The 26,592-nt window shown below is 33.4% G+C and overlaps 1 protein-coding gene across 1 annotated transcript in view; it reads left to right on the top strand.

Moving 5' to 3' along the window:
* The window catches only part of RSRC1 (arginine and serine rich coiled-coil 1), a 453,481-nt gene that overhangs the window by 272,668 nt on the left and 154,221 nt on the right, over nt 1–26,592 (top strand). The window contains exon 6 of the mRNA XM_060149888.1: nt 5,303–5,354. Coding sequence (XP_060005871.1) covers nt 5,303–5,354 — 52 coding nt within the window. The remainder of the gene's footprint in view (nt 1–5,302; nt 5,355–26,592) is intronic.

Below are 26,592 nucleotides of genomic sequence, written 5' to 3' on the forward strand. Positions count from 1 at the left end.
GCGAGCCTTTGCTGCTGAGCCTGTGTGTCCAGAGCCTGTGCTCTGCAACGGGAGAGGCCACAACAGTGAGAGACCTGCGTACCGCAAAATATAAAAAATTAAAAAAAAAATAATAGTGGTGAGAGTGGGCAACCTTGTCTTGTTCCTGATCTTAATGGGAATGGTTTCAGTTGTTCGCCATTGAGAACGGTGTTGGCTGTGGGTTTGTCATATATGCCCTATATTATGTTGAGGTAAGTTCCCTCTATGCCTACTTTCTGGAGGATTTTTTAGCATAAATGGATGTTGAATTTCGTTGAAAGCTTTTTCTGCATCTGTTGAGATGATCACATGGTTTTTATCCTTCACTTTGTTAGTATGGTGTATCACATTGATTGATTTGCGTATATTGAAGAATCATTGCATTCCTGGGATAATGGTGTAGATATGGTGTAGATACTTTGAATGTGCTGTTGGATTCTGTTTGCTAGTATTTTGTTGATGATTTTTGCATCTGTGTTGATCAGCGATATTGGCCTTTTTTTGTAACATCTTTGTCTGGTTTTGGTATCAGGGTGATGGTGGCCTCATAGAATGAGTTTGGGAGTGTTCCTCCTTCTGCTATATTTTGGAAGACTTTGAGAAGGATAGGTGTTAGCTCTTCTCTAAATGTTTGATAGAATTCACCTGTGCAGACATCTGGTCCTGGGCTTTTGTTTCTTGGATTTTTTTTTTTTTTTTTTTTTTTTTTTTTGCGGTACGCAGGCCTCTCACTGTTGTGGCCTCTCCCGTTGCGGAGCACAGGCTCCGGACGCGCAGGCTCAGCGGCCATGGCTCACGTGCCCAGCTGCTCCATGGCATGTGGGATCTTCCCAGACCGGGGCACGAACCTGTGTCCCCTGCATCGGCAGGCAGACTCTCAACCACTGCGCCACCAGGGAAGCCCTGTTGGAAGATTTTTAATCACAGTCTCAATTTCAGTGCTTGTGATTGGTCTGTTTATAGTTTCTGTTTCTTCCTGGTTCAGTCTCAGAAGGTTGTGCTTTTCTAAGAATTTGTCCATTTCTTCCATGTTGTTCATTTTATTGGCATATGGTTGCTTGTAGTAATCTCTCATGATCCTTTGTATTTCTGCAGTGTCAGTCGTTACTTCTCCTTTTTCATTTCTAATTCTGTTGATTTGAATCTTCTCCCTTTTTTTCTTGATGAGTCTGGCTAATGGTTTATCAATTTTGTTTATCTTCTCAAAGAACCAGCTTGTAGTTTTATTGATATTTGCTCGTTTCCTTTATTTGTTTTTCATTTATTTCTGATCTGATCTTTATGATTTCTTTCCTTCTGCTAACTTTGGGGTTTTTTTGTTCTTCTTTCTCTAATCACTTTAGGTGTAAGGTTAGGTTGTTTATTTGAGATTTTTTTTGTTTCTTGAGGTAGGATTGTATTGCTATAAACTTCCCTCTTAGAACTGCTTTCGCTGCATCCCGTAGGTTTTGTGTCATCATGTTTTCATTGTCACTTTTTTCTAGGTATTTTTTGATTTCCTCTTTGTTTTCTTCAGTGATCTCTTGGTTATTTGTAGTGTATTATTTAGCCTCCATGTATTTGTATTTTTTACAGATTTTTTTCCCGTAGGAATATTATTTTTTAATAGAATACAATTTTTTCTCCATAAGTTTGCTTCATACAATATAATTGTGACATTGTGTTCTTAAATATGTCCTCATTTATCAGTTCTTATTTTGAGAAATTGCTGTATTCCATGCATTTGTATTAGATGCTAGCTTCTTATTTATTTCATTAAGTATTTTTTCTTCTGGCTCTGAATAACATTAGTACCATTTACCAGTTTTAGATGGAATTCATACCAATCCCTGGAGTCTAATACACTCTAAAATAGTTAAAGCATTAGAAATTTTGGCACTCAAGCCCCAAAGGTTTTTTCAATCTGTTGGCAGTCAAGCCCCAAAGGTTTTTTCAATCTAAGTCAGCTTAGTATGATGATACCTAACTAAAAATGGATTAGTAGAAAAATGTTCTTTTAACTGTGTATTCTGTTTCTTCTTTCTTCTTAATCTTTTCTTAAAAAGTAACTATAACTGGCAATCAGAATGATGGCAACATAAATCAGGCTGCCTCCTCTCCATTTCCAGCTCCAGCTTATCTACTTTTTCTGGGTCAAGCAGCTACTGATGCAGATAGGTAGGTGGGACCTGGACGGTTTCAGCCAAGTGACCTGTTGTGATGCTTTCCCTCTCTGGGACAAACTCAAGGCTGAAATATTGTGGAGGAGCACTTGGAAAGAATTTGAAGGGCAAGTGACTGAGAGAAAAAGACTGCAACCGAGAATCCCATATCCATTCAAATTATTCACCAGTTGTGGCGAAAGAAAGATATTTGCAGGTGGGAAAAAAGTGAGAGAACATGTGTATCTGAATACCCTATCCAAGAAAAATGCTTGTGAAATGAATCAAATATTTTTAAAAGCAAAAATACTTATAAAAGACAAATTACTTTTAAAAGTCTGGCAAATCTAACAATGTGTTTGTCCCCATAGTTGGAATTGATCCTTATATTTTGCAAATAATTTAGGAAGTTATATTTGTATAGGCAAATGTACTATCTTGGATAGATTTTTTTTTGAACAGAATGAAAAATCTATCCGTGTGCTTTTATATCTGTGAAATTAATTGCTTTGAATTCATGAATATCCTAGTGATGTAGTGAGAAGAATCCTGAAATTTGGAGTCAGAAGGTCTTAATTTCAGCCTATCATTTACTAGTAAAGGCAAGTTAGGAAACTACTCTTATTCCATGGTTTTCTTTATCTTTGAAATATGAATCCTGTATTATAGATTGTTAGAGGAATTAATAAAATATAAATATGTCTTAACAGGTGTTTTTATCATAATCATCAACCATTAAGACTCTTAGGGACGGTAATCAACATATTTTTAAGACAGATTTTAACTGGGGGAGAGAGGGAGCTGCTATGGAGGAGGTTTTGTGGGTTAAGAGACTTTAACAATATTGTTAATATTTTACTGAATATGGGTACTCATCACTTTGTATATTTGTTTTAAATATTTCTTATTTGGTAAAAATAATCGTTTCTTATGAAATACCTATAACTTTCCCATGAAATATCTTACCCAATAAAGTTTCTCACATTTTTCTATCAAACGTCACTGCTTACTAGGATACTCTGAAATGTATACTTCATAATTCTGTGCTTGCTTGAGATCTGCTAGTCAGAACATTATTTCCTTCTTGCCATTCTAGTTATGCTATGTTACACAAAGTATCAATATCATGTTTCTACTGTGTTTGTTAATTAGATGGCAGAGATCACAGACTGTCTGTTTCAGGATTGAATCTGGCTCTGAGAAGTACTGTTTGTTCCACACAGTATTTGTCTTTATGGTGACTTAAAGTCTCAGGAAAAAAAATGAAGAAGTTTTATAACCCTTGATTTGCATTTCTGCATGACAACACTGAGTTGGTGCTGAGTACCAGCTGCTTTCTTTAGCTGGGCCATGTGCTCCGCAGTTTTGCACACTCACTATGCTCCCTGATACTGATGTCAAATGTCATTTGCCTTTCATCATTATAAATGTTCGTGTTAATTGCTTGGCAGTTTCCTTTATAACTGTTAGAGAGATCATATTCAGTAGATGTCACAGTCTTCTATTGATATTTTGCTATGATATTTTAATTTGATGTCACATTTTTAATATTGATAACTTTATAAAGCACACTTACGTACATTTTTTCTACAAACATATGACATAAAATATTCTTTTTGTTTGTCAACTCCTCCTTCTCTCATATCCAATCAGTCCTTTCATGTTACCAATTAAATGTTTCTCAAATCTAGTTCTTCCTCTCCAACCTTACTGCTACTGCTCCTCCCCAGGCCCTCATCATCTCTCATCTGGAGTTCTTTAATTGCTCCCTAACTGACCTCCTTGCCTTCTGTCACATTCTTTGCAGTTCATCCTCAAGTATATTGCTAGAATGATGTGTCAGAGTGCAGATCTCATCTTGTCACCCCACTGTTTCACATTCTTCCAAGTCTCTCCGTCTTATATGGCAGGGGTCAACAGTCTTTTCCTTAAAGATCTACATAGTAAATATTTTAGACTTTGCTGGCCATAAGAGTCCTGCCGCAAATAGTTGACTCTGCTGTTGTTGAGTTGAGCACAAAAGCAACCATGGACAATATATAAACCAATGGGCATGGCTATGTTCCCATAAAACTTATTTACAAAACCAGGTTTAGGTCATAGTTTGTTAATCCCTCTTCTATGATATAAAAGGCTAGCCCTGTCTTCTTTCCTGTCTCATCTACCACTCTCCTATCCTGTTTCTTACAGTTTATTCAGAAGTACCATTCAAATTCTTAAACTTTTCTGAGCACAACATCTTCTTTCCATATCCAATTATGTAATTCTTTTCATTCAGGCTGTTTTTTCACAAATAGCAAAACATTCAAATATATCTTGTAAAATGTTAATTCTCAAATGATGGTATCGTATATAAACATGAGATTATTTAGTCACTTACTGACATCTTAAGAAATGTAAAGTCTTAAGTATTAAAAACAGTTTTTAACAAGTCTTTCATAAAGATCATAATCTTGATACAATCCATCTTATTGTTTGGATACCATCAACATATCCAAAAATCTCAGAATAAGGTCACTGGTAGGAAAGTAGTTTCAACATTATCAACTGTATTGAATCAAAGTTCATTGAGAGACTAATTTTAGGACAGTTAGTAGGAATTGAAAGCAGTAACTCACGTTGTGTCCTATCTTCATCACAATTGCTCCTTTCAAATACCGTAAGGAAAGCAGAAAATATTTGGTTTTAGGATATAATTTGCCTGAGATATTGGACTTTAAGTTGCTATTTAACTTCTAATAGGTCATTTTGCATGTTTCCATATGCAAAGAAACAACACAGCTTGAGAGTATGTTGTTAAATGTGTGGGTTTTGCCTCCTTATTAAATTATATGTATTTAGGCTGTTGCTGACTGGTACATGTTGGATAACAAATAAAAGCTATTCCAGTAAAAAAAAAAAGAAAAAGAAAAAGGAAGAACTTCATTCTTGGATCATAATAATGAAAAGTGTGATTTGATTACTAGGGTGAGAGAGTAGATTGGTAGAGCTGCTGTGATGGAATTTTGTTAAGATGTGGGTGGATATTAATACTGATTATGACAAAGTTCTCTAAATTTTCTGATACTCAACGTAATAATGCATTAATTTAAAGCTCTGTTAAAACTACCTTGTAAGTGTCTTTTATGGTTGATTTTTAGCCACCAGCTGAACAGGCCAAAGCAAGACTACAACTGGTTCTTGAAGCTGCTGGTAAGTGTTAATAATTAACTTTATTTAAATGAAAATATGTGAAATAAATCCTAGCATGCTTACAGATGGGTCAAAGAGCAAAACACCTATTTTCATATAGCCTCACAAATTTGTGAGATCTTTGTATGGCCATATTTTACCTCAAATATTTATTGCTATAGTGTGATGTTAAAAGGTCATTCTTTACCTTCTTATTTATAAAACTGGCTTCGATTTTAGTTTTAATTTTGATGAAGTCCAGTTTATTGATTTTTGTCTTTTACAGACTGTGCTTTTAGTGGCATGTTTAAGAAGAATTTTATACTTCTACATTTTATATTTGAGGCTGTGATCATTTTGATTTAATATTTATATAAGGTGTGATTTTTAGATCAAGGTTTTGCTCTAAAGGAAATGAGATAAATGTTTAATAATTCTTCCAGTTACATTAGACTAACTCATTGGACTATTCGTCTGGATACCATCTAATCTTAAAAATCTGTATGTTTTAATATCTCAATTGTACAATAATTCTTTCTTTGATTTTAGATTATAATACCCAGATTCATGTACACATTAAATACTTTACTTTTTAAAAATATAAGAGATCCATGTTACCTTTTCCAAGTACTGATATTTTACTCTGAATCTTAATGTGGTTTTTAAAAATATATATTACAGTCAAATAATAAGTTATCAAGATCAAGCATGAGGTAGGGTTAGAATAATATTACCAAAGGAGTACATGTTTCTTAAAATTATTTACTTTTTAAGGATCTGTAAAGAGTTCATAATTTCCAACTGGAAAATGAGAATTCTATTTTGACATCAAAAGTAATTTCAGACTACCAAATGATAGTAGTTATATTTTAATATTCATTGCAAAAATACATGTATGCATATTAATTCAAGGATTTCTTGTATTAGCTCCTTTTATTCCTACCCAATGTGTCTACAGTCTAAAGATTGGGAACACCAGTATAAATGATATACTAGCTTCATAAATCACTAATTGAAGTAACTTACCATATAAAAATTAATATGTTGACTGTGAATCTCTGTACCACTTCATATTACTTTAAAAGTCACTTATCTTTATGTATTGATCTTACTCATTTTATCTTTAATTACATAGAAAACATGATGTACTAAAATTTTGCTTACTATTAGGTTTTTCAAATTTTGAGTCTCCAATAAATATACTATAGGATAAAGCTAGTTAATACGATTCTCTGTTATTTATATAATATATATTCATTCTTTAATGGCATTTTGCTTAGAAGAAATATTTCCAGGTTCATTACTTGAGTACTGACAAACTCTTGCTTTAAAGGAAAATATTTATGGTGCTTAGTCCAGAAAATATTTGTTTCTGTTAATGCAGCTATAAAGAATTGTATTTCATAGTTTTATACAGTTTTCTTTACCTTAAAAAAATTTTTTTAACATCTTTATGGAGTATAATTGCTTTACAATGGTGTGTTAGTTTATGCTTTATAACAAAGTGAATCAGCTGTACATATACATATATCCCCATATCTCCGCCCTCTTGCGTCTCCCTCCCACCCTCCCTATCCCACCCCTCTAGGTGGTCACAAAAAGTGTATTATAAAACAGATCTGACAGTGCGGACCTCAGTGTATAACTTGCTTATTTTGGTCCCAGCTGTCACTCCTCATTTTTTAATTTAACATTCTAAATTCTATTAAGGATAAATAGGGAGGTTCTGTGAATTTGACAAACATTCAAAATATTATGACAATCTTCAAATTAAAAAACTTAACATTGCCCCCCATAAGCAAAGGACAGACCTTAGCTAGATATAGGATTATTTATTTAATCATTTTCTTCTTATTGAACATTTACATTGTCTCTAGCTTTTCCCTCTTACCTATAATACTGTTATGCACCTCCTGTTACAAATAGTGTTTTCCATAGTTTAGCTTATTTTCTTGGAATTGATTACTATAGAAATGAGTTTATGAGATTAGAGGGTGTTAATATGTAGAGTGGCTTTTTATACATTCTTGCTAAATTGTTTTACAAAAGGATTGTGTTGTAACCATTGTCACTGGTTAAGAAACCATTTTAACCAGATTTTGCTTTTTGATGCCATTTCTATGACTATATTGCTTTATAACATGAAATAACATATTATACCCCTTTGAAAAACATATATTACTGTAATTAATGAGAACCTGTGGCCTTGGAGAGGAGAAGCAGATAGATGGATATAGGGGAACGCTAAGCAAATATAGAACTTATTGTCAAGGTTCTGGATCTCTGTTTCAGTGATGAATCAAGGTATTCATTGTATTATTAAAAATAAACAAACAAGCAAAATAAAGTAGGGGGGAATAAGAACTTGAGCTCAGTCTGGTAAGGCTCATGGATAAAGTCTAGCCTGGTCCTAAGATTGAGGTGGCTGGATAGGAAGGCCTGGTAGTTCCCATTCTGTCTCGTTGGAGTTTACTTGAGTTCCCAGGGAAAACACCCTCAACTTTGGGGCCTTAAAATTGGGTACAGGGAAGAACTTAAGGCTGTATGCTAGATTCTTGAGCCAGGATTTATTTCAGCCTTATAGTTACCATAATCTGGTAGATAGGGTTCATATGTAGAAATCTTGCTGACTAGACTTAGTCTTTTACTCTAATTGTGGGTCCCAGAAGAAAGTTTTATATATTACCATTGCATTGTTATTGATATATTAGTGAATGTTAATCATGGCCTTGGTTTGGAATTAAAATATATTTAATAACATTTGGCAATAATTACTAGCGGTATGATTTTGAAAGACATATGTATGAGTAAAATACATTAAGCAAAATGTAACCATGTACCTTGAATTTGAAGTCAGAGATTTTATTGTATTTGTTATGATCATATTTTGTATATACTAAACTGTTAACATTTTTATATTTTGCTATGCTAAATCTTCAGATTTAGATAGAATCTTTTTTCATGTTCATTGCCAAAATGCAATTGAAATGAAGTTTCATGTCTCTTGTTTAACTTTTAATTTGAAGGTGATGTGAAGTTAAGGTTATGTCTAAGATGTTTTGTTTTTTCCAAATGCTGGAGGACTCAAGCTTGTAAAACTATATAAATTTGTAAGACTGAATCTTTAAGTTATCAATATAACTTCAGATAATGATTTACTTTATGATATTGAGTAAATCCAATTAAAAATCCTCTTGGCCATGACTTCTTTCTTTTCATTTAAAAAATACTTTTACCATTCTCACATTCATTAAGATTCAAAACCTTGAAATGTTTATCTTTGACTTCTAGGCAGTCATTCACCTAGAATTGAATGACTTATTTTGAAATATTTTTTATAGTTATCCCTCTATTATCTTTCCCACTGCCAACTCCTTAGTCTGGACACCAAACAGTCCACCCAAAGGTTAATCCATTACCTCCTAGTTGGTCTTTTGCTTCAATTCTGTCTCTTCTCCAGAGAGAGGGTGGTGAATAGTGGAAGGGTTCTAAACCTGCTTCCACTGCTCACTCATTCTGTGACCTTCAGTAGTGTGATGTTTATTGTTTAGCCAAAACGTTTTTGTTTTTTTAAATGGAATATGGCAGATGTGTATATTTTCTAGTTTACTGTAGTTCTTTACTTTTTAGAAGTAATTTATTGAGGTGAAATTCACATAAGACAAAATAAAACATAACTGTTTAAAGTGACAATTCAGTGGCATTAAATACATCCACAAAGCTATATAACCACCACCTCTATCTAGTTTAAAAACATTTCCAAAGTAAAACCTATTACCTATTAGGCAATTTCTCTCCCCTCACCTTACCCTCAGCTCCTATCAACCGCAACCATCAACCTGCCCTCTATCTCTATGGATTTATCTATTCTGCATATTTCATGTAAATGGAATCATACAGTGTGTGACCTTGTGTGTCTAGCCTCTTGCATTTAGCATGTTTTGGAGGTATAGCCATGTTGTAGCCTGTGTCAGTATTTTATTCCTTTTTATGGCTGAATAATATTCCACATAATACATTCCACATAATACATTTGTATTATGTATATAATATATACATAATATATTAATATATACATAATAATACATAATATATATACATAATAATACATAATATATATACACATTATGTATATATGTATATATATATTGTATATATACATTCAGCCATAAAATGTATTCTGTGGAATATAATAATATTCCACAGAATACATTTTATGGCTGAATGTATGTATATGTGTGTGTGTGTGTGTTTACACACACGCCATTTGTTTATCCATTCATCTATTGATGGAAATTTGGGGTTTTTTCCACCTTTTGGCTATTGTGAACAGTGTAGCTTTGAACATGCATATATATATGTACTTGTTTGAGTAACCATTTGTAACTTTGAGGGGTGTACACCTAGGAGTATAATTATGGAGTCATTTGGTAAATTCTTGGTTTAACTTTTTGTAAAACCACCAGATTTTTCCACAGCAGCTGAACCATATTACATTCCCACCAGCAGTATAAAAAACCATATTACATTCTCCCCTATTGTCTCAACTAGACCATGTTGCATATTTAAGTTACCTGTTTGACAGTGTCAATATTTAGGTTTTAAGGATTTCCCTACACCATTATTTCCTAGTCTGTAAGGGGAAAAGATGATGATTACCTTATAGGATTGTTGTGAAGATATATATTATAAGTGAAGTATCTAGCCCAGAGTCTGGCAGATGGTAGCCACCAGAAAATTTTTATTTCCATATTGCTTCTGGTGAGTACCATTGCTAGATGATTCTTTCTCACCCACCACCTGGTCATGCTGCTCCTTTGCTCAAAATTATTCACTGGTTCTAGATTGCTTACAAGATCAATTTTATACTTCTGTGCTTAAGGTTCCAAGGTTCTGTATGGTGGATTCACAGACTTTTCTAACTTTTTTTCTTAGAATTCATTTTTATACTTCTTCTCATTATTCTTTGAGTTACTCATGTTCTTTTCTACCTGGGAATTTTTGCTTGTGATTATTTTCTCCTCTAGAAATATCTTTCTCCTTTCTCTTTCTCTCTCTACACACTTCAATATGCATCTCAGATAACATTTCCACGTGATTTCTCTGACCATTACATCATGTAATCTTTCTGTTCTCCTTTGAATTCTTTTTCTTTTATTCTATGCACACCATTCATGTTGGTATTTACTCACATACTGCTGATATTAATATTTATTTCATGAGTGTTGGACCTATTTTCCCAATGAAATAATAAATGTCTGAAGGTCAGGAACCATATCTAAAACTTCTGGATCTTTCCCAGGAGTTTTAATAGTGCCTGTAGTGAGTGTCACTATGCCAAATAGAATTCTAGCTATTAATCTTTGGTGAGTAAGTCACTGTGAAATAATTGTTCTGGGTAACTGAAAATTAAGCCTTTGGATGCTGGTATGCTCATTTAAACCACTCTTTGGTGGATTTTAAAAAAATATATTGAAAAGTTCCCTGGCTTCAAAAGTAGAAGATACATGGCAGTAATCTAACTTTTTAATCTTAAACTTGAAGGTAGTACATGACAGAAGAGATAACAAAATGTGATTATCACACAGGAGGAAGAAGGAAGATAATGAGTTTACTTAAAGACTCGTCTCCATCATTTTTGATGTCACTGTTGTTTGACTTGTTAGCATCATTCCACACATTAGTTGATTTTCCACAAAAGCACAATGTTATCTTATGCTCCATATGTTCATAGGTCTGAAGAAGAACTTAGAGGAGAGATTTTTCCAAAACATAAATATTTTTCATCACCGTGAAAAAATGACACTTCTCAGAACATAGTTTCAAGACATAATTTTCTCTAAAAATATTTTTAGAGAAATCTAAAAATATTCCTTAATATTTTATCTCCTTAATATTTTACTTTTAATAGAATTGACACCTGCAACCTTTAAAATTATATCTCTAATGTTACAAGAGAAATAGAAGTTTATTTAATGCATGTATGGTAAATCCCCTTTATCATAAAATTTCTGTGTAATATTTCATTTTCTAAATAATATCTACAGCACTTTTTATTGTGCTTTACAGTTTTCAAAGCATTTTCATAAATCTTTTATCATTTGACTCACATCACTGCATGGAGAGCTAATTAACTCCATTTTACAAATATCCCCAAAGCTTAAATGACTTGTAAAAGATCACATACCTAGTAAGTGGGAAAACCAGGACTCAAATCCAATGATTTCTGACTCCTGAGCTATTTCTATCCATAGGTTAAATCCCTGAGTTACGTTCAGCAGAAAGAAGGGTGATAGAAAACATTACCAAATACATATCTTGTTTTGTTAGGCATAATGCTACAATTACCTTATAATAAAATAATTTCTATCCTCAAGCAAGCCTTTGATTCTGAAATGAGTTGTTTTTAATTGATAATACAAAAGGATTAAAGTTTTATTCAGAATACAAATTCTTTTCCTTAACTATTAGGGTGATCATAGTAGCTATATTTCTGAGAACTTTGAAAAATCTAGGGTAATGTTCTGTGATTACCAGTGTTTTCTTCTTCACCCCAACTATGGACATGCCTTTCAGTGACCCTTGCTGGGATAGAAGCTAATTAAGTATTGTAAAACACAGAAGAGTTACACACGTAAGAACACTATATCAAGGAAAGAAGCTGTTTTTGGAAATAAGCCATAAGTGCCTCACTCCATCCCAGTTATTCTGCAGCATGTTAAACTTGGATTTTCTTCTCTTAGTTACCCATTAAGTACCTGGAAGCCAAGTCCTAAACCTTTCTCTTCATAGCCATCTAATCTTGTAAGTCCCAGTACTTCTCTGAAGTCCAGTCTGGCTTTAAATATTTGTAGTTCTGAGAATTACAAATGAAATTGCCATGTTAATGTTGTACTGTTTCTGGGGAGCATAGAAAGCCATTCTGCAACCCTGATTTAAAGTCGACAGAGGTTTTGCTCCATAAGCTTCTGACCACTGATCTCTGACTCCAAGAAATAGGTTGATTTATTGTGAGAGAGGCTTTCATGTAGGGCAAACCTAAAAAAAAAGAGCAAGTGATTAAAAAGTTAACTTCTATTTCATATAAATAAATAGTTTTCAGACTTCTTTTTTTCCCCATGTAGGCTTCTGCTTGGTTGCGTGTTGGTTAGTCTAGATTCATATCCGGCTTCGTTCACTAACTAACTTTGTGAGCTTGAGCAGATCACTTCCCCTTTGCTCTTCTTTAGTTTCCTCATCTATAAAATTGAGATACTAATAGTACATACTAATGGGGTTGTTATGGACTTTAAGTGCATTAACATTTGTAAAACACTTAGAATAGTACCTGGTACATAGTAAGCATTCAATAAATGTTTGCAATTAGTATGAAAAGCAATAGAGTATGGTGGTCAAGTTCTGAAGTCAGACGGCCTGGGTGCTATTCCCGGATCCATTATTTACTGACAAAACCATGGGAAAATTGTTAAACCTTGTTCAACCTCAGTTTTTTCATGTATGAAATGGGAATGAGAATATATACCTTTAGAGTTTTAATGAAAACTAAATAAATTAACATAATAAAGTTTTTAGAACAGCACCTAACATATAACTGAGCGTTCTATAAACATTAGCCAGGAGGAGTGGAAGTAGTTTTTTATGGCATCACCAGAGTGGCTTTGTGAGGTAATTAAAGAAGAGATATTGGGTCAAACATCCTCCTCATACCACCATACATATACAGTTAAAAGAAGTTATCAAGAATTAAGAATTCTTGTGCTTTTTAAAAGAAACAAATGTATATAATCAAATAGTTTCATTGACTTGGGCATTGGTTAAAACCTTTTTTTCATCAAATGTGGTTTCTGCAAAACCACATTTCTTCAGAAATTCTACATAAAATTTAATACCTTTAATGCAAAATCAAATTGATAATGTTAATTTAACTCCCAGTTTCCAATAATGAGCATGATTTTGCACTTCGTGTTAATCCAAAAAGATATACTAGTGCTTCCTAAAGAGAACTATTAAGTAAATTACTTTTAGAAAATATAAGTTATTTGTTTTAGCATCAGTTACACATTTATATTTGAATGACTATTATTTATCCCCAATAATATTTAGTAAGAAGAAAGCTATCAGTTAGAGTCTAACAATATCACAGCAACTTGCCATGTTTGAGCAGATGTTAAGCAGACAGTAGTTGAATGTTAATTTTGAGAGGGTGGTATGTTTAAGCCTAGCTGAAGTATGTTGCATGTGGGCTTTCTAGACTTGAGTACAATGCTGGCTCTCTGGGGAGAATTTTAAAGCTAAACCTCTTTCTTTTGGGTCCTCTATATGGACTCTCTCAAGTCAGTATAAAGCAGATCATCCCTAGGCTAAAGCCCTTCAGCTTTTGTTATTGGGCTCTGTAGACCTGTAATTAGGCCTCCTGGCAGGCCTTGCAGGCCAGTTAATGGTCATATGGAGTTTCTGTGAGGCAGACTGGCTTTGTATAAATCCTGGGTAGGAATATGTTTATGGGTCACTTCCTACCAGGACCATGCTTTGTCCTTATGCCCTGCGGGCTGACAGGGAGCAGGTTCCCTTGACCATGGACTGTTCAGTTTGCAACTCAAAATCTACTCCGCTAATCCCCAGTGTAAACAGAGGATTTAGAAGGGCTTCTGTCACTTACAGTTGCCAATTCACTTGGGTGTCTGTGAATTTATTTTTCCCCAGAATTCATTATTGAAAGACTGACAAATGTATAAGATTTGGATGTTTGGTTTATCAAGTATGCAGTTTCTTTTTCAGTGGTTTTATAATCATTGTAAATAATTTATCTAACACAGAATTATGTAATGAAGTTTTTTTAAATTAAGTACCCTTAATATTTAAGCCATTAAAGAATTTGGAATAACAGCCACCCTTTTCCTATAAGGGAAATTATAGGTCTGTTTTTATGATAAGAGTAAATAACATTATGTACAGAAATTTACCAAAAAGTGATTAATACAGATTTCAGATAAGTCAAAGAAACAATTAATTCAAAACTCTTCTATACTATACATTTTATGTTAAATAAAAATTCCATTTTATTTCCATTTAAGTTCCATGTGTAACAGAGCTTTTGAAAGGAGGAATATCAGATCAGTATATAAAATGCTCAATAAGTATGCATTTCATGAAGTATTTAAAATAATAAGAGTACTATTTATTGAGCATCTACTATGTGGCAAGCATGTTTATACATTTTCACATATTATAAATATTTTTAATGTATGATCCATGTTTCCTAGCCAAGCAAAATGTTTGGATTTTAAGAAAGTCATAATTGAGATTTCTTTTGTTTTTCCACTTTACTTATTTCTTTTTTTTTTTTTTCTGTTTGCTTGGATTATGTGAAGATTTGATTCTAAATTGTGTAAGTTCTGAGTGTGATCTGAAAAGAACTGTCACCTGTCTTCCTGTGAGCCAATTTTTCTTTTAGGGGGAAATCAAATGATGAATACTTTCCCAGGTCTCATCTAGTAAATCAGTGCTCAGTATTTTGCATTTTGTGATGTAAAAATGGTTCATGACAGATGTGGCTGAAAAGACCACATACGTAGACTGTATGATTTTAGTCTGGTGGAACTAATAGGATCACTCATTACATTTTAGACCCTGGGGTTTCTTTTTTCTTTCATTAAAAAAACAACAACAACAAAAAAAAAACCCTGTTTAAATAGAGTGGTCCTTTTTGTGTGTGAGTACAGCATATTCCCTTAAATTTACAAAGAGTTGATGGTAACAAATCAACAAATAACTCTCTCTTCCAAAAAATTCTTTTAATAATCTTTATTTAATGTTAACTGTTATTTTTAATTGTCCTATCATCCCATAAAAATTAAGATTTTGTTCTATTTTTATAAAGGATTTCTTTGAATTTTATATAGCAAAACTAAAAAATGCATTCCTTAGAGAATCCAAGACCTGTGAATTAAACAGTCATATATTAGAAATAAATTTTGCAAATATTGAAATAATTAATGACAACAAAAAGACATTATACGGTAGGAATTCTTGGTGTTGACTTACAACTGGGAGAATCATAGCATAGTCTGCTTTTCTTTTTATTGTACACAGTATATTTACTGAAGTAGAAACATATTTGTGATCTATTTTGGAATTCAAAAAATGGTGGCTCCTGAACAATGTAAAGGATCTGATCTTATTTTAAGTTTGACCAAAAGTTCATGTTTACATTGAAAAATACCCTGTGTGATTTATATCAAAATGCTAATAGCAGTTATTGTTTCTGCGTGGTGAGATTTCAGTTTTTTTTAAAAAAATTTTGGCTTGTCTTCATTTTCCAATTGTTTTGAAGTTATGAAGAGAACCTAAAGAGATATAGAAAAGGTTTAATTTAAACACGATAAAATTCCCCACCAATTAGTATGAAATTTGATAAGTTGTGACAAATGTATACAGTTGTGTAACTACCACCAAAAATTTTGATAAAGGACATTTATATTTCTCCAAAAAGTTCCTTTTACTCCTTTGAAGTCAGTTCTCTCCTCTTGGATTAGCAACCACTAATCTGCTTTATGTCACTATGGTTTTGTTGTTTTCGAAATGCCATATAAATGGAATCATACGGTGTGTGACTTTTATGTCAGTAGTCTTTCACTCGGCATAATGCTTTTTAGATTTGTACACATTGTTGTGAGCATCAGTTCTTTTTACTGCTGAGTAGTATTCCACTGTATGTCTATACCAGTTTGTTTATTCGTTCAACACTTGGTGGACAGGTGGGTTGTTTCCAGTTTATGGTTTTTGTGAGTAAAACTCATATGAACATTTGAGTACAAGTTTGTGTGAACACATAGTTTCATTTCTCTTGAGTAAATACTTAGGAATAGGATTCCTTGGTTATATAGTAAGTATAGGCTTAACTTTAATTCCAAACGGTTTTCCAAAGTGCTGTACCATTCTGTTTCCACAGCAAATTATGGAAGTCTCATTTGTTCCCCATCCTTGACATCGCTTTGATTTTGTTGGATTTTTTCTAATTGCAGCCATTCTGTTAAATGTGTTGTGTTTCATTCGACTTTAATGTGCATTCCTGTGATGACTAATGAGGTTGGGCATCTTTCACGAAATCGTTTGTCACCTGTATACTTTTGTGAAGTATCTGCTCATATCTGTTGCCCATTTTTAAAAGGAATTGTTTGTATTATTGACTTGTAGAGTTATTTATATATTCTGAATACAAGTCAGATGTATAGTTTATAAATATTTTCTCCTTGTCTATGCCTTGGCTATTTTCTAAACAATATTTTTGGTTTTTTTTAAAATAAAGATTTACATACAGTAAAATATACCTTTTTTAGGGACAGTTCTTTGATTTTTGACAAATGCAAACAGTTGTATAACAGCACCCAGAATCGAGATGTTGAACAATTCTATCATCTCTTAAAATATCCCCATTCCCCTTTGTTGTGAACCCCTCCCCCCAGCTAGCTCCTGGAAACTGATCTGTTTTGTGTCCCTACAGTCTTGACTTTTCTAATATGTCATATAAATATAATAGTATAATAAGTAGCTTTTTGAGTTTGGTTTTTTTGACCTAGCATAATGCTTTTAAGATTTATCCATGCTGTGGCATGTATCAGTAGTTTATTCCTTTTTTATTACTGTGTAGTATTCCATTGTATGGGTTAATTAATTGAAGGATGTTTAGATTCTTTCCAGTTTTGGACAATTATGAATTAAACCATTACAACATTTTCAAATAGGATTTTGTGTGAACATAAGTTTTTGTTTCATTTGGGTAAATACTCAGGGCTGGTATTGCTGGATAATTTGATAATTTTATATTTAACTTTATGAGAGACTACAAATTGTTTTCCAAGTGGCTGGACCTTTTTTTTTTGGGGGGGGGGTACGCGGGCCTCTCACTGTTGTGGCCTCTCCCGTTGCGGAGCACAGGCTCCAGACGCGCAGGCTCAGCGGCCATGGCTCACAGGCCCAGCCGCTCCATGCGCATGTGGGATCCTCCCGGACCGGGGCACGAACCTGCGTCCACTGCATCGGCAGGCGGACTCTCAACCACTGCACCACCAGGGAAGCCCCTGGCTGAACCATTTTGCACTTAGGAAGCAATGTGTGAGAAATCCAGTTGTTCCACATCCTTGTCAGTATTTGGTATTATTAGTTTTGGTGTTTAGAGATGTCTCTTTGTGGTTTTAATCTGAATATCCCTCATGATGAATGTTGTTGAGTGTCTCTTCATGTGCTTATTTGCCATCGTAGGTCCTCTTTTCCCTTTTTAAAAAATTGAGTTACTTGTTTTTCAGTTGCTGAGTTTTGAGAATTAAATAAATTCCTGATAAAATTTCTTTATCAGATATGTCATTTGCATTTTTCACATTCTCTTACTAGTCTTTTGAAGGGTAGAAGTTCTTAATGTGTTGAAGTCCAATTTATCAGTTTTTTCTTTTATGTGTATTGTGCTTTTAGTGTCATATCTAAGAAATTTTTGCCTAACCAAAGAACACAAAGATTTGCTTTTATGTTTTCTTCTAGAATTTTCATAGTTTAGATTTTACATTTAGATCTATAATACATTTTAAATTAATTTTTGTATTAATAGAAGTATGGGTTGAGGTTCTTTTCTTTGCATATGGATATCTAATGGTCCCAGTAACATTTGTTGAAAAGATAGTTTCCCTCCACTGAATTGTCTTTGTACCTTTGTAAAGTATGAATTGACCACATATGACTAGATCTGTTTTGGAGTCTCTATTCTATTCCATTGATCTATATGTCTATCCATCCTTTTGCCAGTACTGCATTTCCATGATTACTGTAACTCTATGGTAAGTCTTGAAATGTGGACTTCACATCAGTTTGGAGAGAATTGACATCTTAACAGTATTGAATCTTCCACACATGAAAATAGTATAGTTCTCTACCTCCAGTTCTTTGATTTCTTTCATCAGAGTTTTGTAGTATTTGGCATATAGATCTTGTATGTGTTCTGTTAGATTTATGCCTAAAGCATTTTATGTTTTGGGGTGCCATAGTGAACATGATTTTTTAAGTGTCAATTTCTAGTTGTTCATTGATAGTATATAAAATACAGTTCCATTTTGAGTATTAAATTTATATCCTATAATTTTATTGAACTAAGAGGGTTTTTTTAATATTCTTTAAATTTTCTACATGGACAATCATGTCATCTGTGAATAGAGCAAGTTTTTTTTTCCTTTCATATCTGAGTGCCTTTTCTTTCGTATTCTTGATTTATTATTTTAGCTAGAACCTCCAAGCACAATTTTGAATAGAAGTGGTGAGAGTGACTATCCTTCATTTGCTCCTGATCTGAGGTAGAGAGTATTCAATCTTTTACCATTAAGCAAGATGTTAACTGTAGAATAGATGCCCTTTTTAGGTTGAGGAATTTTTCTTCTATTCCTAGTTTGCTTTGAGTTTTTATCGGGAATGAGTGTTTAATTTTGTCACATGCCTTTTCTGCATTTATTGAGATGATCATATGTGTTTCCTTTCTTAGTATTGATATGTTGAATTTCATTGGTTGATTTCAAATGTTAAACAGATCTTATTTAGATCCCTGGGAGAAACACCACTTGCATATGATGTACTTCTTTTTATATACCATACTGTTGCATTAGATTTTCTGAAATTTTATATTGTATATATTATAGCTTATATTCATAGCAATTATAAATGCTTCATTAGAATTATTTACATGCACGATTCCTTCAGTTAAGTGATAAGCCCCTTACCTCTAGGTAAGGGCTGTCAACTTTGTATTTTCCAGTAACTAACGCAATACCCTGGTGTTAGAAGCCTTTGTTTATTAATAGTTGGTTGGATGAATGAATGATGTCACTGGTAGCATGAGTAAATGTGCATTTATATGCCATTGAAGTTAAATCTTAAACTGGGAGTTAAAAATAAGCTTGGATTCTTTTTCTTCCAGGAAGTGGTATGTTGTTACATAGTAATTTCTCTAATATTTTCCAGTAAGCAGTGCTCTTTGCTCATTGTTTGCCATTGTTCTGGGAACAATAATAGAGGGTATATCTCTAACACTTTATGGTTACCATTTCCATGTTCTTATAAGAAAACACTGAAGCAGCATCATTGTATGCACATTGTTAATACTGTTTCATGCCTTGTGAATATAGGGGAAATAGGTTGGTTATCACAGTACTCAAATGGATTGGGTATTTTTACTCTTTGGTTGTGAATGAGTGGGGATACATATTATCTGTACAGCTCATCTCAATTGCTCCTATTTGTATGTGATGCAATTCACAAAATATCCCAAACCAGTGAGGTTGACGTTTCACATGGGACTATCATTTAACTTAGAATTTGTAGCTGAGTAGATTTACACAAGAAGAGAGATAGTGTGACAAAAGAAAATGGGAGGAGAGGAGAGAAAATCTGGGATATCCTGCTGTGTTTTTTCTCCCTATCCCTCATCCATAAATCAGAAAGGAAAACTCATCTCCAGATAGCTGAACCTGTGGCTTTTAACCACGTAAAATATACAAATTTTCCTCTATAGCAAATCCTGATATAGAAAGGATTAATCAGACTTTGATGGGAAATTTATACCATGCAAAATCTTCTAGGCTAGTGTTGGGGAGAAAGAAAATGTTCCTTTACCCTCTTAGGTTCTTCTGTCTGGTCTAAGAATTAAATTGACATGAGGCAGATTTTTAAATTTCGTTCGTACGAGAAGGTCAGAGACCCCACATACAGGAAAGGTTCAAAGACAGAAAGGTAAAAGGCATATGTGCCATCCTGAGTTAAGGAACGGGTTAGGGGCCTGAAGCATCCAAGCATAGGAGGGTCATTCACAGGACAATAAGAAGACGAGCAGACATTTGGTAATGAAATGTTTGCCCTGCCATATAGATGGCACCACTTAGATAAAATTTATCTCCTGTAGCAACTCTTTTCTGGGAAAAATCCGCAATTTATATTCTTCTAGGTATTTAAGGGAGGGGCAGTAGTTCTCCTGAACTCCAGGGCCTTGATTGCCTTTAGCTCAAAGTAATCCTCATGTAAAAGGGGAGGCTAATTCTGAACCCTACACTAGCTTTCCCTACTTCTATGTAATACATCATCTAAAGAAAATTTAATCAAATATTATCTAAATGAAAAACCATACACGTCTAATATTTTCAGAAAATTTTTTGGTTAGTATGCCAATATTATATATACATCTATTACATATGCTCATAAAAGATAATTTTCAGTTTTGAATTAAAATTAGGGAAATTGAATGTAATTAATACTTTTAAAATTAAATACTTTGTATGTAGTGGTTCCTAAGGCACTTCCTGGAAGGAATATGAATCCCTTACAATTCCTGATGTGACAGTAGTAGCTCCATTTAAGTGTACTTTTCATTGGTTCAGAGTCATTCCACGTGGGGTAGTTAATTTCTTCTGTTAGGACTCTCAAGAATACTTGAAATGGTCATAATTTCTCAATTTTGCATAGTGATCTTGAAAGATTGCTAAGGCAGTCTTATGATTTTTAGAATTGTTTTAAAAGATGACTTGTTTATTATTGTCATGCTGAAGATTTCTGAAAGTGTTAATCAAAGACCTTGAAAAGTAAATAGGGCTTAGCAAATCACTGTTGATTAGATGAAAGAATTTTTGTATATATGGATATAATTGTTGGATTTTTTTTTTTTTACCTTTTAAAATTGGGTAAGGGACTTCCCTGATGGCACAGTGGTTAAGAATGCCCCTGCCAATGCAGGGGACACGGGTTTGAGTCCAGGAAGATCCCACATGCTGGGGAGCAGCTAAGCCCATGTGCCACAACTACTGAGCCTGCACTCTAGAGCCCACGAGCCACAACTGTTGAGCCCGCATGCCAAAACTACTGAAGCCCATGCGCCTAGAACCCGTGCTCTGCAACAAGAGAAGCCACCGCAATGAGAAGCCCCTGCACCGCAACGAAGAGTAGCCCCCCGCTCGCTGCAACTAGAGAAAGCCCACGCACAGCAACAAAAACCCAACACAGCCAATAAATAAATACGTAAATAAAATAAAATAAAATTGGGTAAAACTATTGGATAATATTCATTTAGGAAGGCAAGCACATTTATAAATATATCTTGCTATAAATATTTATAAATATATTTTCTAAAATATGAATTAAAATTACTTATAGGAAGATATCTAAAAGCATAATGAGGTGTAAATATTTTTCATAATGTGGGTTTGAGCATTGCGTATTTTGCCTAAGCCTGTCTTCGTTTTCTCAAATTTTATTTTCTATTACCCCCTCACTTTGCAAGAGATTTTTATGGTAGTTAAATGTACTGTGTAATTTACTTTTAGAAAAGACAGTTATACATTTGAATTCATTTAACCTTCAACAATTTTTTTATGTACTTTTTGTATGCCAGGTATTGTTTTAGCACTAGGGATCAGGTGATTCTTCCCCCAGGCACATAGTTTGTGCCCAATAAATTTTTGTTGGTCAAATGAATGAATAAATAATTGGCTTTAGTTCAATGTTTCTCATTGCACTGTAGCTACTAAAAAGCTAATCTTTTAAAATATACATATTATTGATTCAGAACTGATTGAACCCTCTTTAGCTTATGGAAGGTATAATTATCTACATTATATTTTTTAAATATGATTTCACTTCTTTATAAGTTGAATATCATAAATTTCAAACATGTGAAATATCATGCCCTTTTAAATGATAGCACAGGCATTTGTGCTGCTTTGTAACTGACTTTTCTGATTTTATAATGTGATAACTATTCCCAGTATACAAAGCATTTTTGCATGTTGTTCCATGTTATTTTATTAACCTCTTCTGACCTGAGCTGCAAGTTGCATTTTTATCTTTAGATATATTGTTGTATATATAATCTATATCATTTTAGAGATTTTTAAAAAGTCAACTTGATGGCTATTTTACTAGAAAAGTTGATGGGTATTTTACTAGAAAAGTTGTAGAAAAGTTGTAGGAAAAGTTGTAGGAAAATATCACCTTAAAGACTTAAAATTTCAGACACCTGTAGAATATGTAATGCTTGTATTTGGTAAAAGAATATAAAGGTTGCTTATTTTAGAATTACTGCCGTCAAACTTAGTAGCATTTATATTCTAAAATTGTTTTTTTTCCCTCCTCTTAATATAGTATCATTTCACTCTTAATTGGAGATTAAATTTTACTCTGTATATAGGAAACCTTTAATAACCAATTCAGATAAGAAATGCTTGAGGTGGATGTCATGAAAATGGTGAAGTGTTTTCAGGTTAAATATGTATATGGAATTAGAAAATGTAACAAGCTGTTTGGATCACCCCTCGCCCCCAGCTTTATTTGCTGTAACTGACATATAACATTCTGTAAGTTTAAGGTGTACAACATTCTGATTTGATACACATATATTCTGAAATGTTTACCACAATTGGGGTAATTAATACCTTCAGCACCTCATATAATTAGCCATTTTGTGTGTGTGTGTGTGCAGTGAGAACATTTAAGATCTATTTTTTAGCAAATTTCAAGTCCATAATACAGTATTGTTAACTATAGTTACTATGCTGTATATTTCCTAGAACTTACTCATCTTACTAACTAGAAATTTGTACCCTTTGATCAACATCTCCCATTTCTCACACTCCCCAGCCCCTGGAAACCACTATTCCACTCTCTGTGTCTATGACTTCAGCCTTTTTAGTTTCCATATATAAGTGACATCATACAGTATTTGCCTTTCTCTGTCTGACATACTTCACGCAGCATAATGGCCTCAAGATTCATCCATGTTGTCACAAATGGCAAGAATTACTTACTTCTTGTGGCTGAATAATATTCTATTGCATACATATATCACATCATCTTTATCCATTTATCCATAGATGGACACTTAGGTTGTTTCCGTATCTTGGCTATTATGAATAATGCTGTGGTGCACTTGGAAGAGCAGATATCTCTTTGAGATTCTGATTTCATGTCCTTTGGGCATATACCCAGAAGTGGGATTGTTGGATCATATGGTAGTTCTGTTTTTAATTTTTTGAGGAACCTCCGTACTGTTTTCCATAGTGGTTATAGCAGTTTACATTCCTACAAATAGTGTGCAAGATTTCCCTTTTCTCTATATCCTCACCAACATTTATTATATTTTGTCTTTTTTGACGATAGCCATTCTAACAAGTGTGAGGTGATAACTCATTGTGGTTTTGATTTACATTTGGCTGATGATTAGCGATCTTACACATCGTTTCATGTACCTTTTGTATGTCTTTGGACATTTGTATGTCTTTGGAAAAATGTTCAGTTCCTCAGTTCATTTTTTAATTGGGAGCTATTCAGATCTATTAGTTGGTCAGTAATAGGTTATCTGAACTATTTTTTTACTTGAGTCAAGATGCTGGTTAATTTTACTTGAAAATTACATATTTTAGGCTTAATTAAAATTTCTCCTTTCACTATATAAAGAATGCAGTAAGAATGGTTGAAAAATAAAAAATTATGAGAATTACCCTTCTGTCATATTTTTACAGTGTAGAATAGATACTCTTAACTTTTATTTATTACATTGTACACTGTTAGCTGGTGAAGATGCTGCTGCCCTTCAATATAGACCTCTTTTTCTAATCAGTAATCTCAAGGTAGATTTGCTCCTGCGCCATTCAACAGAGAAATATCTGGAACCCCATAAGGAAAAGAAAACCTTACCATCTACAAAATGACCTACTATTATTTATTTGTGGTAAGGTTAATCTGTAGATAGGACATCAGAATTTATTTCTGCTTTATAAATAGTTCATGTGAATTTTTTTTGGTGATGATCAAGGTATGTAAAACAGATTACACTATTTTTATCCACTGAACTTTAATATCAGTTTAGCTCCATAAAAATTCTTGTTGGCATTCTTATTGGGATTGTGTGAAATTTAAAAATGAATTTAAACAGAAATGACATCTTGATGATGTTGAGATATCCTATCCAAGTATGAGGAATGTCTTTCCACTGAATCAAGTCTACGTTTATGGCTTCCAAGAATGGTTTTCCACTTTTAGGTTTCACATGTTTTGTTATGTTTATACCTTTGATGCTATTGTAAATGGGATTTTCTCTACCATTATGTCATCTGGTTATTATGTGTATATATATATATATATATGAGGATTTTAATTTTGGTTTATTTATTTAGAAATTCTACTGTACTAATTTATTGTTTGAGATTTTAACATTGATTCTCTGTGTGTTCCAAGTATATTAACATATTATTACAAATAGAATGTGTTTTACTTATCCTTTTCCAGTATTTTTGTCTGTAATTTTTTTCCTTTGAAAACTTTTTTTTAATTGAAATATAGTTTATTTACAGTATTAGTTCCAGGTGTACAGCATAGTGATTCAATTTTTTTGTCACTAATTTAGTACAGTGTTAAATAGTAGTGAAGATAATGGTATACTTACCTTAGCCTTGATCTTAGTGGAAACGCCTCTGTTTTTACCCCATTAAGGAAAAATGCCAGCTTTATGACTAAGGTGTGTGTGTGTGTGTGTGTGTGTGTGTGTGTGTGTGTGTGTGTGTGTGTGTGTGTGTGTGTGTGAGAGAGAGAGAGAGAGAGAGAGAGAGAGAGAGGGATTTTAATTCTCTATTAATTCCTATTTTTCTTGAGTGTTTTTCTTTTTTCATATTAGTATTGGGTGTTGAATTTTGCCAGGCTTTTTCAGTGTCTACGGTAATAACCATATGATTTTTTATTAGATTTTTAAAAATAATCTTTAATTTTTTAACATTTATTTTATTTTTTTAGAGAAGTTTTAAGGTTCACAGCAAAATTAAGGGGAAGGTCCAGAGATTTCTCATATAACCCCTTCCCCACACATACCGTCCTCCATTATCAACATCCCCTACCAGAGTGATACATCTGTTACAATTGATGAACCTACATTAATAATCATAATCACTGGAAGACCAGAGTTTATATTACATTACAGTTCACTCTTGGTGTTATATATTCTATGAGTTTGGACAAATGAATAATGACACATATCCACCATTACAGCATATTTTCACTGCCCTTGAAATCCTCTGTGCACCACCTATTCATCCCTTCCTCTCACCCCCAGCCACTGGCAATCAATGATCTTTTTATTGTCTCCATGGTTTTGCCTTTTCCAGACTGACCTGTAGTTGAAATCATATAGTATATAGGCTTTTCAGATTGGTTTATTTCATTTATTAGTATGCATTTAAGATTCCTCTGGTCTCTTCAGGGCTTGATAGCTCATTTCTTTTTAGCCCTGAATTTAACACTGAATAATATCCCACTGTCTGGTACCACAGCTTATTTATCCATTCACCTACTGAAATACATCTTGGTTGCTTCCTAGTTTGGGCAATTATGAATAAAGTTGCTATAGACACTGGTGAGCAGGTTTTTCTATGGGAATAAGTTTTCAGCTCCTTTGGGTAAATACTAAGGAGTGTAGTGGCTGGATTTTATGGTAAGAGTATGCTTATTTTTCTAAGAAACTGCCAGACTGTCTTCCAAAGTGGCCGTGCCGTTTTGCATTCCCACCAACAATAAATGAGATTTCCTGTTGCTCCATATCCTCATCATCAGCATTTAGTGTTGTCAGTGTTCTGGATTTTGGCCATCCTATATAGTGTGTAGTGGTATCTCATTGCAATTTCCTAATGACATATGATGCTGAACATCTTTTCAAATGTTTGTTTGCCATCTGTGTATCTTCTTTGGTGAGTTGTCTCTTAAGGTCTTTGGCCCATATTTTAATTGGGTTGTACATTTTCCTTTTGTTGAGTTTTAAGAGTTCTTTGTGTAGTTTGGGAAACAGTCCATTACCAGATGTGTCTTTTGCAAATATTTTCTCATAGTTTGTGGCTTGTATTCCCATTCTCTTGACATTGTCTTTCACAGACCACAAATTTTAATGAAGTCCAGCTTATCAATTATTTCTTTCATGAACCATGCCTTTGGTCATATTATCTAAAAACTCATTGCTGTAATGAAGGTCATCTAGGTTTTCTCCTATGTTATCTCCCAGGAGTTTCATCATTTTGTGTTTTACATTTATGTCTGTTATTCACTGGGGGTTAATTTTTGTGAAGGGTGTAAGGTCTTGTTGTAAGGGTGTATGTTGGCTGATTTTTTTTTTTTTTGCATGTGAATGTCCAGCTGTTCCAGCACCATTTATTGAAAATGTTATCTTTTCTCCATTTGGTCCTTTGTCAAAGATCAGTTG

This window comes from Lagenorhynchus albirostris, chromosome 5 (assembly GCF_949774975.1).
Source record: "Lagenorhynchus albirostris chromosome 5, mLagAlb1.1, whole genome shotgun sequence".
In the NCBI taxonomy this organism is placed as follows: Eukaryota; Metazoa; Chordata; class Mammalia; order Artiodactyla; family Delphinidae; genus Lagenorhynchus; species Lagenorhynchus albirostris.